Raw genomic sequence first — 15,352 nt, 5'->3', positions numbered from 1 at the left:
TTCCCACTTCAAATCTGCAGCAATATCAAACTGGAGCAAGGTTTTGCCATGTTTTAAATAGGAAAGCTTCCTGAAGCATTGTCTGAAGAAAGCAAGGTTTTTCATATATGCTCTTTTTTTAATATGTTATGTGGAACACACACATATATGCAAAAATCTTATTTCCATAATGTATTTTGGAGGGGACAATCTAGGTGTTTACACAATGCAGATAGTTTATTATATAGGGATTAAGAATTACAAGCTAAGAAGCAGCTTTAAGCAGTTTTGGTGCAGAGTTACGCAGATTTACAGAAGGCAAACTGTACACTCGTAGGAAGATTCGACTGCAGAGCACAGTTCAGCACCAGAAAATTTAAAGCAGCCTATTGCTCTTGGCTTCAAGGAAAGAGCACTCTCATTACAGGACTGGCAGAGATTATCACTGAAAAGGAGCTTGCTTCTGGAAGAATAACCGTGAGGAATGATCTTGATCTGTGGCTACAGAATGTTTTGTTCAATGAGGACTTTCTCACAATCATCATCAGCATTGCCCTTTGCAGAAGGTGGGGCTCATGAAAAAGGCTACGGTTAGCTCCAGCCAAGGAGATGTCTCCTACCCTTTCAAAATAGAACAAGTACTTCTTAAGGGCCTCCCTGGCCTGTGCTTGCTGACTCTGGTTTACAATATCAGGATTCTCTTTGTACCGACTGCATTCGTAGTACTCGCTGCCGTGAGTCTTCCAATCCCCTAGACACATCCAGCAGAAGTCTGCAGAGGACAGGAGAGGAAACGTTATTGCCCAAGGCAATAGATAAAGCAATGCTTCTTTGAGGAACAAGATCGACACCTCTCCCTCTAAGGGGCAAAGATGCTACCAAAGAGCTAGTGTGGGATAGTATCCAAATCAGAAGGATACACATTTTCCCCGACTTTAACACAAAATACCTGGTGCTGTCTACTTACCATGTTTGCATTTGGAGCATTGCTGGAGGAGAGAGAGAGGTGGGGGGGGGGGGAGAGAGAAGGCATTAATAAGAAGCAGGCAAAGATTTCGCCTAAAATTAAGCAGTATAGGATTTCTGATCTTGTCCACAATCTACTCACCATGTGATTGCAGCCTCCGTTCTTTTCAATACAGATATTGCACTTGGGACACTGGAGGGAGAGAGGAAAAGAGAGAACACACCTTAGATTGTCCCATGTGTTTCAACAATCAGGAGTTTGGTCTTTGACAACTCTTCATATTCCTCTCTCGCGCAAGAATTCTTAGGCCTGCCTATGTCGTCAATCCCTTTCCCCTCTCTTTGCTTGGACGCTATCATATTTCAGTCTTGTTCTTCTTGAGAACATAGGAAGCTGCCTTACACCAAGCTTTGCATGTAGGTATTAGGGTTTGAGGGACGCGGGTGGCGCTGTGGGTTAAACCACAGAGCTTAGGAATTGCCGATCAGAAGGTCGGCGGTTCGAATCCCCGCGACGGGGTGAGCTCCCGTTGCTTGGTCCCTGTTCCTGCCAACCTAGCAGTTCAAAAGCACGTCCAAGTGCAAGTAGATAAATAGGTACCACTCTGGCGGGAAGGTAAACGGCGTTTCCGTGCGCTGCTCTGGTTCGCCAGAAGCGGCTTAGTCATGCTGGCCACATGACCTGGAAGCTGTACGCCAGCTCCCTCGGCCAGTAAAGCGAGATGAGCGCCGCAACCCCAGAGTCAGCCACGACTGGACCTAATGGTCAGGGGTCCCTTTACCTTTACTAGGGTTTGAGCCTTGGAATCTCCAGTTAAAGAAGCCACAGATCCATGCTAGGGAAAACTTCCACCTGAGACTTTGGAGACCTACTGACAGTTATGTTATATGCTACATGGCTAGATGGAGCAATGGATAGACTATAAAACATCTCTTTACTTTCCAGCTCTTCACTGCTATCCCATGCTGCCCAATATTTCTTCATTAGTTTCTCCTTACATTCGATTCACTTTGCACATTCTTCACCAACACTAAAATTAAAATGCCTTCAGATTACTTTTACCTTCTGCTCACACTTCCTTTCTTCTAGGGTTCAGGGTTTCTCAAACCTGGGTCTCCAGCTGTTGCTGGACTACAACTCCCATCATCCCTAGCTAGCAGGACCAGTGATCTGGGATGGTGGGAACTGTAGTCCAAAAATAGGTGGCGACCCAAGTTTGGAAAACCCTGTTCTAACTTGTCTAACTCCTCTCTGGTGTGATCTGAAAAACATAAATAAGATCTGGTTCTCCTTTCTGGGAGATCGAAGTGATAGGCATCAGGTAGGCCAAGAGGAAGCTTAGACCAATACTTCCCACCCACCCCTTTCACCTTCTTTCCATTTTGTGTAACTGTGCCTTTAGTCTGCTTGGTGGGCACTGGTGAGTCATGGATTAGGAGGAGATGGAGATGAGAATGAAAGAAGGGACAGCACTAGATAGGGGGCAAAATGTTCTATACTCAACATTCTCTGTTTAGAACACAGTGAACATTAGCTATAGAAACTGGTTTGAAAACAGAGAAAACTATAAACAAACATCTAGCATGTAAGAGCAGCTTGCTGCAACCCCCCACCGAAAAAACCTCAAAAGGAGCAAAGTTATAAACGGAAAGGTCACTCCCACACACACACACACACACACACACACACACACTTACATCTTTAGTGTGAGCACTGATATAGTTGGCTGTTTCAGAGTCATCTGCACACTTGGTGAGCCATTTTCGAATGGTGGCACAATCTGTGGGAGCATGGTACATCTGCCGACACTTGAAACTTAAAACAAAGAGAAAGGCATGTCCACTTTCCAGAAATCATATTGCATGCAACCAAAAAAAAAAAAAAGGAGCAGAGAAGGGACTCGTAACTCGTACACAGTGTTATGTTTTCTCTGTAATGCTGCATAAGCACTGTTCAGACTCCTGGTAGGGTGCATGCAAACACATCCCATGAAAGACCTGTATTTGGTACTGCAACAAAACTTAGTATCTTGCAAATCTCAGTTTAAAAAAATGAAGCAATCCAAACTCAAAATACATTTTTAGCTCTTGTTTATGCCAAGGTAAGCTTGGGGCAGGTTATGTGAGCAGTATCATGTAAGCTCTGGGGAAGGGCTGAGTGAAATTTCCAGGAGACAGACAACAGGGCTACAATGACCCTCCTCACTCCACGTACACACTCCACCCTGACCAATCAGAAAAAAAACAGTGGGAGGAATTCATTGCAGCGCTATGGCAATTATATAGTCTGTGCAAGCATTTCAGCTTGCCAGATGGAACAATTCCACCTCGCTTCACTCTGTGCACTGTTCAAGGGTTTCACCTGCAGCCCCCATCAAGGAATTTTTTTTTGGGGGGGGGAGGGAAGCCCTGTCGCACTAGTAGAAGTCCTTTCACCCCTACTCCATCTTCTGACGGCAGTGTTCTGGTTTTTTTCTGCAGTGTATTCACAGCCTTACCTATTTGTCACTACGTACAGTCGTAACTTGGAAGTCAAACAGAACCCGTTCTGGAAGTCCGTTCGACTTCCAAAACGTTCGGAAACCAAAGCGCTGCTTCTGATTGGCTGCAGGAAGCTCCTGCAGCCAATCAGAAGCCACAGAAGCCCCGTCAGACATTTGGGTTCCAAAGAACGTTCTCAAACCGGAACACTCACTTCCAGGTTTGCGGCGCTCGGGAGCCAAAACGTCCAAGAAACAAGGCATTTGGGATCCAAGGTACGACTGTATTGTAGTAAAGTACTGCTGTCTTCCTCAAACTCCTTATAAGCACTTCTTCTCCCTACTCTTCTTCCATCCCTCTGGGGACAGTTCACTCAGGATAGGTTATTTGAAGACTGTGCCATCCAATCAGGGAGGCTTGATTGTGAATAGCCAATAGGCACTCCTGGCAAATTATTTCTACTGTAGCAGAGGGGTGGGGAAGCTCAGACCTGGAGAACCAAACACAGCCCTGCCTGGTCCTCAAGACTCTCCCAGGTTACACCCCTCAGCAGCCCTGCTCCATGGCTTCTCCGAGTGCTTTTGCCTGCGTACAGTGTGTTACTGAGCTGCCATAATGCCTCCCGCTTGTCTGGATGGAGGCTGACAAGATGTGTGGACTTTTAGGGGCTGGAACGTAGTCAATGTGGTACAAAAGACGGGAGACACACCCACTTTTGCTCCTGGCCCTGCCCAAGAGGTTTACCATGAGGGAATGTGGCCCTCGAGCTGAGAAAAGGTCCATACACCTGTTGTAGCATCTCCTTTGGATGTTCATTCAACGCTCACAACTTTAATGGGGATTGTCTGTAGCTCAGTGGCAGAGCACGTACTTGGCATGAAAAAGGATCCAGGTTCGATCCACGGATCTCCAGGGAGGGCTGAGGAGGGCTCCATTCTGGAGAGCCGCTGCCGGTCAGTGTCAACAATAACAGAGTTAGAAGGACCACTGGTCCAACTTGGTGTAAGGCAGTTTCCCGTATCCCTAATACATCAATCTGGCCAGCCATTGAGAATTCTGCCTTAGAGGTAGCTGTGTATAGCTGTGTTTGCAAGCTTCTTCAGCCACGAGGGACACTTCCGAAGCTCGACTGGAGAAGCAATTTGGCATGGGTAATTTGATCTCACCAAGTTTTATTTTCATATACTTTGCATTGGATGGCCTAAGCAGCTTTTTTCAACTCTCCCTCTCTGGACTATTCCGGTCCCTTGACTAAGGAAAACTCATGCCTTGCTGTCCTCTGCTCACAACTCAAGTTTAATTTTCTTACCAGAAAACTTCATTGCATCGATTGCACTGCACTCTGCGAGCTTTGGGCTCCTGTACCTGTATGACCATAGGGCAGTCTGCGCCGGGACAGAGCTGCAGCTGGAAATGGCTCTGCAAAGAAACCAACCACAGTCATGTATTAGAAACTGGCCCAGCTGAGAGGGAAAGAACCATTACTTCTGGTTTATCATGTGTAAAAAGGTCAATCATATCATATTGGAAATCTAACCTATGGAACACCCAATGTAGGTCCTTGTTATCCTTGTGGAAAAAAAGGATGGAAGTCCTGCAGACTTCCAAGAAAGATAAAAAGCTTTTTAATGTGCCCTGGCAGCCAGTCTGATCCATACATTATATTTACACTGTTTTCTTCTAACTGCTTTATGAAACTGATATTATGCCCATATTTCTTGCTACAGTTGTTTATATAGCATCCCTTCAGGTCAGTTGTAAATTCATTCAAGAAATTAAACTGATTTAAACAACTGCAATGCTTCTCTTTATCAAGCGGAAGAAATAATCAAGAAATAGTATTTAAATCTCTTGTAGGGGTATAGATCCACTGTATTTGCTTTTTTCATGTACATCAGTGGCTTGTTTTTTTTAAAAGAAAAAAAACAAGGATTTTTTTTAAAATATAAGGAAGCCTTGATAAAATAAAGAGATTGGATAACTTTATATTTTATAGTGATTGAGTAAAAATGGAGCATTTGGCAGCTAAGTGAATCTGTCAGGATAGAGGACAATGAGTTTTAATGAAATGATGCTAATTCACAGAAATGTATTACAGTGATACCTCGGGTTACAATGCTTCAGGTTACACACTCTGCTAACCCAGAAATAGTACCTCAGGTTACGAACTTTGCTTCAGGATGAGAACAGAAATTGTGCAGCTGTGGTGTGGCGGCAGCAGCAGGAGGCCCCATTAGCTAAAGTGGTACCTCAGGTTAAGAACGGACCTCCAGAACGAATTAAGTTCTTAACCCAAGGTACCACTGTATGTGCATTTCCATGGCAATGAAGCACACACAGAACACCCTGATGGTAAAACAACAAACAATACCTCAATGTAATCCCTGAAGAGGTAGCGTCTGTATTTGTCTTTCAGCTCCTCGCTAGGTAGCAATGGAAACACAAAATCTTCTGGAGTCCGGAGCAGGCAGTCCTGAGCCATGCAGGAGACACCTGTTTAAAAAGCCAGAGGAGCTATTGCATGTGACAACCTCATTACTGTGTCACCAGCGACAAAGAAGATGATGATGAAGAAGAGGAGTTTGGATTTCATATCCCGCTTTATCACTAGCCGAAGGAGTCTCAAAGTGACTAACATTCTCCTTTTCCTTCCTCCCCCACAACAAACACTCTGTGAGGTGAGTGGGGCTGAGAGACTTCAGAGAAGTGTGACTAGCCCAAGGTCACCCAGCAGCTGCATGTGGAGAAGTGGGGAAGCAAACCCGGTTCACCAGATTACGAGACTACCACTCTTAACCACTACACCATACTGGCTTATGTTTATATTCTCTCTCTCTATCTCTCTCTCTCTGTCACCAGAAGTATTGAACCAAGAGAACAGAGAAGACTGAGACAGTTGACTGTATGACTGAATCTGTGGGTGGAGATCAGGAAGTTACAGAAAAGGCTGCGTGGGACTGACCGATGTCCCACAACAAGTTCTGTAACTGATGGGGTGAAAAACATAAATGCAACTTAAGGCCTTGGATCAACCCCGCTCCATGTATCGGGGATTGGAGGGTCACAGGCTCCCCACCTCTGCTCACGTAAGATTATGAAAAGATTTTAAAGGTGAAAGAAGATAGGTGGTAAGGGATACGTGAAGGGGTACTGGAGGGGTACATTGCTCTGAACTCACCAACTCCGACTCCATCCTTGACGAGAACTGTACAGTGCTGCTCCCAGCAGCTGCGGCAGAACTGGTGCTGACAAGCCAGAGACAACAAGTTTTCCTTTCGGACAAACTGCATACACACCGCACAGTGCTGGGAGGAATGTACCATGGCCTGGGATTTGAAAAGGGGGAGGGAGGGAGGGAGAGAAAGCTAAAATTACTGACAAGAGCCCAAACTGCAGTTTGCACAAACAGTCTGGATGAGTTGCGACTCTCGTTTCATCCTACGTGGGAACTGGTAGCAAGAATAGAATGCAATGCAACACATTGTAGTTTCTTGGGATGCATTCACACTTCGCTGGCTTGTAGATTACTGCACCCATTTAATTTATGCTGTTCACAAGTCACTTTGAGCTTCTGACAACTGCTTCTCGCTGTTCTTTTCAGAATCAATTTAACAGCTATCCCCCAAGGGCTTGGCCAAATGGGAGGATGGATTAAAATCAGGGAGGAGGACAAACTAGGTTTCACTCTGTGGTCAGATCAAAGAGGGAGCCATTTCTTTACGTTGCTCATATTACAGAATAAATCAGCAGCAAGAATGACTAGAAGGGGGTATTCCTTTATTAGCTAATCCTCAAACTCAGACTTGATCATCAAAGAGTGCATATTGCAGCAGTGATAATTGGATCAGATAAAAACAGTGGAGAAACAGTTGTAAACAAGCATATCAACAGAGCCACCAACTCATTCATTTGACAACTCATTCATTAAAGTTATGTGGCCTATATTAAATGCATGTTTATTAGCCACACATCTCCAGCTCAAGTTTGAGACACTTTGTGCCCAGTTATATTTTGTTGTTAACAAGTCTCCAGCATTGGATAATATACATGGGGTTCTACATATTGATACACTTTTATTGACAGCAATGTATGTTAAGTGAGCTTAAGTACATAGAATCTAATTGTGATCTGTGGAGACACTTGTACAAGTTAGGCCCACTTATCTGCCAATGGCAAAAGAAGCTGTTCCTCTGGAGTCTCTGGATTTGCAGTTTTCAGCAGTTACCTTAACTACATCAATACTGCAGGGTAGCAGGTGGACAATAGATCAGCTATTGCAATAACTATATACCACCCTGTTCTTAAATATATATATATTGCTCTACATCAGGGTTGGGGAACCTTTGGCCCTCCCTGATTTTGGACTTCAGCTCCCATCGACTCCAGCCAGCACAGACAATGTTCAGGGATGATGGGAGTTGTAGTCCAGCAATCTATGCAGGTTCACAGGTCCCCCCCCCCATCTCTACAGGGTAAGACATGTTGAGAGCAACTAAATATATTTCAAGTAAAAGGAGAAAAGCAATACAAGGCCTGATCTTTTGGATAGTGAAGAGCTGAGCAAGCTGCTCAGCACAGTATTGGGTACTTTCTGTGAGACAGTAGGGCAGCGAGGCTGGTTTTGATCTCAGGGCAATTATATACATTGCCAACAAACGCATTTATGGTTTGGAATGTAGCTCAAAAGAACCCTCCAACTTGCACATCCTGTTTAGAGCACAAGAGAGCTACCTTTCTGCTCACAGAATTCCCCAAGAGGTGCAAATGTCCCAACCGCACTTGTAAAAAAGGTTAAATCTACGAACCAGAAGCTTATCTAATCCATTTTCCAAGTCAACTAGGCCAGGTTTTTCCTAATCACAGAGAGCTTTCTGGATACACAAGACCTTTCTGCTTGAAAGTGAAAAGCAACCTCTTTCCAGAGCTAGTAGCTTGGTTAGCCATACTCTTAAAACAACACAGTTCAGGGTAACTTTCAAGAACTGATGATGATAACAGAGAACTAATCCTTTACTATGCAGATTAAACCCTACAGATCCTGGCCACCACTGCTGTACAACAACCGGCAGATGAAGTGCATTTGACTGTTTTCTGCGGCAAAATCTGACAGATCAGACCAGATCCAAAAGGTCAGGATCATAGCTTTACGCCAGAATTTTATTACTGAACCCACAAGAGCAGCACTGCATGAGCCAGCAGAGAGCAGGCAAGGAGGCAAGAGCTAGTCTCTGGGGAACTATACAAGGAGTTTTAGCATCAAGCATGCCGGAACAGTCCGTTACTCACGTGTTTGGATGAGGCAGGCTGAACTCGTGCTTCCACTAGCAACTGGACAGAATTGGACTTGTGCCTGAAGGAAGAGTTAAAACTTCAGATCAGCACAGAACCGTAGCTGCAGAGCTGATGAAACAAGAGCTACAGATTTCAGCAGAATGCCGCAGCCAGGCTCCTTACGGGGTCCTTGCCGCGGGATCACGTTCATCCAATGCTTTACCAACTGCACTGGCTCCCGGTGGAGTACAGGGTCAGGTTTAAGGTGCTGGTTTTGACCTTTAAAGCCCTATGCGGCCTAGGACCCACGTACCTATGGGACCGCCTCTCCTGTTTTGCCCCGCGGAGGGCCTTAAGGTCTACAAATGACAACATTTTGGAGGTCCCAGGTCACAAGGTGGTTAGCTTGGTCTCAACTAGGGCCAGGGCCTTTTCAGTACTGGCCCCGACTTGGTGGAACGCTCTGTCACAAGAGACTAGGGCCCTGCAGGACTTGACATCTTTCCGCAGGGCCTGCAGGACAGAGCTGTTCCACCTGGCTTCGTTTGGACTCAGTCTGACTCTTATGTTTCCCTCCCCTTATGGTCTTGATTTATCGGCTACTTTTAAAATGAGGCTGCATTTTAAATTGTATTTTAACTTGTATTTTAAATTGGTTTTTTTTCCCCTTATTGTTTTTACTGTGATTTTATTGGAGTTAGCTGCCCTGAGCCCGGCTCTGGCTGGGGAGGGCGGGGTATAAATACATTTTTTTATTATTATTATTACATTCATAATTTTATTCAGCATCACAGCCACCAAGGAAGGCAGGTCATTATGATAAACAAAGTATAAGGTTGGGGGGAAATCCTGTCCCAAACCAAGGCTATGCACGAAAAGGCTGATTTGAAAAATTTAATTTATGTGAATACAGTGGTACCTCGGGTTACATACGCTTCAGGTTACATACGCTTCAGGTTACAGACTCCGCTAACCCAGAAATAGTGCTTCAGGTTGAGAACAGAAATCGTGCTCCGGCAGCGCGAGGCCCCATTAACTAAAGTGGTGCTTCAGGTTAAGAACAGTTTCAGGTTAAGTACAGACCTCCGGAACGAATTAAGTACTTAACCCAAGGTACCACTGTAGTAGTGTATTCAGCATCAAATGCTAATGCACAAAAACAGACAGAGTTGCAACCAATTAAATTTGTGTAGAAGTATAGCTTGAGATACAAAAGGATTTGGCATTAAGATCAGGGCACCAGGAAAGTTTTTTTTTGTTTCAGTGAGGCTTGTATGATCATAAGATTGGTATGCAACAATTATTTATGTGCTTTATTAGCTGAAGTGATTATATTATGGCTGTAGTAGCTTTTGGAGTATTTTTATATAACTTTTATTGTATTAATGAAATTTATTATTTATATCAGCAGGGCCTTATGGTTTTAAAATGTTTATAGGCGGTATATTGAACAGATGTTAATTGTTTTGTGTGTTTGGCCTTACAGCAAAATGTATATACACTGATGAAGGATATATTTGGAAATGGGTGTTTTATGCTAGATACTACTATTCACATAAAATTTTCAAATCAGCGTTTTTGTGCACATTTTTTATTTTTTTTGCTTCAGCCTACACATGTACCCCTTGTTTTTTGTCCAAACCAAGGCCGGCCAATGAACCATATTCTTCATCAGCCATGGACCATTATTCCTTTTGTCAATTTTCAAAGTAGCCAACATCTGCTTGCTTGAAAATTAAACCCCAGTGTGCAATACCAAGTGTTCATAGGATTGCAACTCTGGAAACAGCTCAAAGAAAAAGAAAATATGATACTCCAAGGGCAGTGAAAGGAAAACCACAGTAATGATGCTCCACAGCTTGAAGACGTGCTTACCTTTCCAAAATTTCTGAGATTTGCCAGTGGAAGCTAACTAATACAAGCTTAGCAACTGCATGGGACACCTAAAGAAGGAAAGGAAGGGGAGAAACCAGATTAAATTAACGTGTCAAACATCCCTGTGAAAGGACATATCTACCTCCCATATCTACAAAACAAGGCCAATTTGTATTTTCACAATGGTACCAACATTCCCGAGGAAAAGCAAATATCTACCCCTCTCAAATGTTCTTCCCCTTAGCCACCATGTTACTTAGTTTTCCACTTATGTCTCAAGACCAAGAACAAAAGCATGGGCAGGATTCAACTAACGGGTCCCATTAGCACAAGGTTTCCCAAACTTGGGTCTCCAGCTGATTGTGGACTACAGTTCCCATCATTCCTGACAACCGATCCTGCTAGCTAGGGATGATGGGAGTTGTAGTCCAAAAACAGCTGGAAACCCAAGTTTGGGAAATCCTGCACTAGTGAAAGCCCCTTACTCCAGATTTGATAACTGAAATATTGGAAGAATTATGCAAGCTGAAGAAAGCATTTCGTAAGGTTGACCGTGCCAAGCTAACTTAATAGCTCTGCCCGAGACTCCATTATTCAAGTGACATTCAAGGGAGAATTAAGTACTCTGCAATGGGTGTTTTTAAACAGGCTTCATATCAAAGTGTACCTGCAGGGTTGCATCTGCACAGATTTGGGAACCAGCTCCTCTCATAGGAGGCAGGTGCCTGCAAAACTGATTAGCAGGAATTAATAGGCAATGGACGAAGTTTTTGCTTCTTCAGGTTCTTCCTCATGCGCTGAAACAGGAACAGGGCCCTGAGAAACATCACTGTGGTGTCTTTTAGTTCCTCAGTCTCCTTACAGAAAAGCACCCCACAACTTGCACCTCAATTTCACGCTCAAAGCCATTCCGCCCGGTTTCTCCGGATGTTGTGACATTCAGAAGAATGAGTAACTAAAAATTACTCCATTTAATACAACCCATTGGTATGAAAATACTTTTTTAAATTGTAACCACTATCAACAGCGATTCACAATTCAAAACTAGAGATTAACTTGCAAACTGTTGACTATGTGGGAAAAGGGCAGCAATAAAGATGAGCAACTGGACATGCGTTGGTTTATTATTATTATTATTATTATTATTATTATTATTATTATTATTACCACTACTACTATCACCATTTGTCAGTTGCTTTATACAAAATAAAGGCTCAAAGCAACTTAAGATCAAATGCAAATAGATAAAATCAGTTAAAAGCTGGAAATGTTTAAACACAATGTCCAATAACAAAACTCCTAAAATGCTCAAGCAACAGCACAATAAGTTAGAACAGGTCCTACCCCACCCTAGAGGCTACCTTAACTACCAAAAGTCTGGGTACATAGAAATGTCTTAGTCTGGTGGTTTGGGTGCTGTTGTGCAGAGACAGGTTCCATAGGGCAGGATTCAGAAGTTGCACTTTTTGCATGGCTTCCGTGGCATTTGTGCATGATATTTTTGCTGAGGTTGTCTTGGGTTTCTTGCAGTTGACAGCAGGTGGCTTTGTTTTCTTGTTAGAGGATAAAAATCAACAAAATATATGCAAATACTATTTATAAGTGAATGACAAAAAAAATTTAGCTTGTTTTTAGATTGATTCTGAATTGTTAAAAAAGATGGCAACATCTGTATTATGTATTTTATTATGCAGGGTTACTTATTTACCTGCTTTTAAACATTTATATTTCTTGCATGTTTTTAGTTGTGCCTGGTTTTAAACTAATGTATGCTGTGAGCTGCCTTGCTTTTGAGTCCTGCCCTGGAAGAAAGGTGGGATATTAAACAAACAAATAAAATGCAATTTTATAATGTTAACTTATGGAAGTATTTACACCACCCTCTCACAAAACATCACAACAGTATTAAAAAAACTTTAAAGGCAGTACAGCCTATTTCTATGGGTTGTAAACCATATTTGAGTATAGTACTATAGTAAAAATGCAAAAAATGAAGTGACCACTTGGTCTCAACAAACAGGGGTGGAGATGCTTTTACTCCAGCTGCTGCTTACACTCCTTCTGAGCCCAAGTCCATACGTCATGGAACAAATTAAATGTCAGCGTGACAACCATTTCTGCAGTTTGACCACTTGTGCACAAATGCTCATCAGCCTATTAATTCAGAGTAGAGATGGGTTCTCATTTCAGTTTCATCGGCATTCAATCATAGGTCCATTCTGTCCTGTTTTGCTTCATGCACAAAAGGTCTTCTGCCTTTGAAGTGTATGTATTTAATGTAATTGTACGCCTTAACTTGACACACAGCAGGAAAAATATGTGTTTGTTTCAGAATGCTTTAGTTTTTTAATTGTGGATCTGTTTACTGCCCTGGGCTTCTTCGGGAGGAAGGGCAGAATATAAATTTAATAAATAAAATTAAAATGACATGAAATATGTCAACTGCCGACAATGCCCCTCTGCATTCTACGTAGGGCAACCGGGCCACTTTATGTAAAAGCATGAATGGGCACAAATCTTTAAACAGAAATGGATTAAATTTTTTTAAAACCCAGCGGCGGAACATTTCCCTGGATGCTATAATGTCACCAACTTTAAGGTGACCAGCCTTGAACAAAGGAACTTCAGAAGGAAACTGCAATGTGAGACTACTGAATTCAATACATCAAGAGGTTCAGCCCTGTCACTTGTGGACTGAAACCACACTGCATGTGTTAATTGGCTTACCAATGCCAAGATGCCTGTTGTTAAACGCTGCTTTCTGTGAATGGCGGCTATTAATCACATAATTAACACAGTCTGTCATTTTCTGCATTCCACTACAAAAAACCCCAGCCGCGCGTGTGTGTGTGTGTGTGTGTGTGTGTGTGTGTAAGAAAGCTTGTGCCATAACAAAAGATAGGGCAATACAGTCTAAGACTGGAATTCTGCTTGTGCATGGAGGACTTCCCCTTCCTTTTCCTCCTGCAGCTCCCCAAACATGCTCTGTAGAGATGCTCAGAGCCAGTTGTGGAAGCTACAGGGGAAGAACTTGCATCCACTGCCTTCTGATCTCCCCCCTAGACTTTAAAGGTGCCATAAGACTGTTATGGTAGTGATGCAAGATACAGAAATAGCTACCCCGCTGGAAACACAGTTATCAATACTCCATTACCTAGCCTAGCCATAAAATCAAGTTAAATTCCCAGGTTTGTCAAAAAATATGTTCCTGTGCTTCCCCCGCTCGCCACATGTTGCCAAGATCCAACTGCTGTGAGACAAGATTTTTACTTCTTGCAAATCCACAAGCCTTAGGGTTCCATAAATCAAAAGTAGGATGGATTTTGAACTGCCTCTGTACACTTGTGGCTCATTTCCCCAGTCAAACAAGAAGGAAGTGAAAGGTATCAAAGTAGCCTTTGTGCAAATATAGCTACGCCAAGATTGCCGGGTAAGTGGTGACCCCCCAGGAAGAGGCTCAGGTCTTCCCGATAGCACTATATTCAGGCTTGCCAAGGAAACAGACCAGACATCCTGATACTTTGCCTTACGAGACATTATTTTTTTCTTTATGCAGAGTGACGACAGCATACCAAAACAAGGACTAAGATAATGGAAAAAGGAAAGAACAGATCTCTTTTAAATGTTAGAACAAGGATAATTGTTGACCTTGAGGGACGCGGGTGGCGCTGTGGGTTAAACCACAGAGCCTAGGACTTGCCAATCAGAAGGTCTGCGGTTTGAATCCCCGTGACGGGGTGAGCTCCCATTGCTCGGTCCCTGCTCCTGCCAACCTAGCAGTTCGAAAGCACGTCAAAGTGCAAGTAGATTGATAGGTACCGCTCTGGCAGGAAGGTAAATGGTGTTTCCGTGCACTGCTCTGGTTCGCCAGAAGCAGCTTAGTCATGGTGGCCACATGAACCGGAAGCTGTACGCCAGCTCCCTTGGCCAATAAAGCGAGATGAACGCCGCAACCCCAGGGTCGGTCATGACTGGACCTAATGGTCAGGGGTCCCTTTACCTTAATTGTTGACCTTAGGGGAGGCCAACTCAACAAGGACCCTTAAGCAAGTTTATCTAACTTGATTTCTGCCTCAAAGGTATAGTGAAACACAGTGTCTCCAGCTCCAACGTGTGCTCACTGCTTGTGAGGGAAGCCTGGCTCTCGTGTGCAGAGCTTGGGTGACCATCGACCTTCTCTCCTGCTGCCTTCCCTGGGCTCTGCATTCTGCGTTTTAAAAGTTCCAGGTTAAAAAGTCTTCCTAGTCCCCAAGTAAACATTCTGGTGGTCACCTATCCCAGAACACCTCACTTATTTGGCCTTTTCTCAGAGTCCATGTTATGAGGAAGAGGCAGAAAAAGCTTTAAGTAAGGGGGGGGGAAGCAAAAGGAATTGGGATGCAGTGTTGGGGGGGAATAATGAGCTGGCTCTGTTGCTGCAAAGAGAAAGATAGGGAGGGCATTGAGCAGCAGCAGCAAAGCATTGGTGGTAGCTGTTGGCCAGACCTGCCAAGATGCTGATGCAGACCCTGTATCCAACGTGACAAATAAAGCAGCCAACCAAGGCAGGTCTCTGAAGGACCAATTTGGCAGCACAACACACTAGAAGCAGTCACAAAAGGATTAGCTCAGGATTATCAAAGCTGTTTAGGTGGCCATAATCACAGCACGGTTTAAGCACTGCTAAGAATAATTGCTCAAGGTATCTAAGGTGACATAGCGGTAATTGCAAAACATGACACGTTTGTAATTAGAAGGCTCCCGGGGTTCAGTGGAGGCTGCTCATATAATGATATCCAGA

General features: G+C 43.6%; 1 protein-coding gene across 5 annotated transcripts in view; it reads right to left on the bottom strand.

Moving 5' to 3' along the window:
• The window catches only part of ARIH2 (ariadne RBR E3 ubiquitin protein ligase 2), a 36,559-nt gene that overhangs the window by 9,060 nt on the left and 12,147 nt on the right, over positions 1-15,352 (bottom strand). For all 5 annotated transcript variants that reach the window (XM_083492751.1, XM_083492752.1, XM_083492755.1 and 2 more), the window contains exons 3-11: positions 10,573-10,640; positions 8,713-8,776; positions 6,605-6,752; positions 5,798-5,919; positions 4,736-4,845; positions 2,644-2,761; positions 1,088-1,138; positions 947-968; positions 600-751 (exon numbers count right to left, since the gene is read on the bottom strand). In XM_083492751.1, coding sequence (XP_083348877.1) covers positions 600-751; positions 947-968; positions 1,088-1,138; positions 2,644-2,761; positions 4,736-4,845; positions 5,798-5,919; positions 6,605-6,752; positions 8,713-8,776; positions 10,573-10,640 — 855 coding nt within the window. The remainder of the gene's footprint in view (positions 1-599; positions 752-946; positions 969-1,087; positions 1,139-2,643; positions 2,762-4,735; positions 4,846-5,797; positions 5,920-6,604; positions 6,753-8,712; positions 8,777-10,572; positions 10,641-15,352) is intronic.

The sequence above is a fragment of the Podarcis liolepis genome, assembly GCF_965112155.1.
Source record: "Podarcis liolepis genome assembly, chromosome: 2".
NCBI lineage: Eukaryota > Metazoa > Chordata > Lepidosauria > Squamata > Lacertidae > Podarcis > Podarcis liolepis.
The sequence above is the reverse complement of the archived record's forward strand: the minus strand, read 5'-3'. Positions and strand labels throughout refer to the sequence as shown.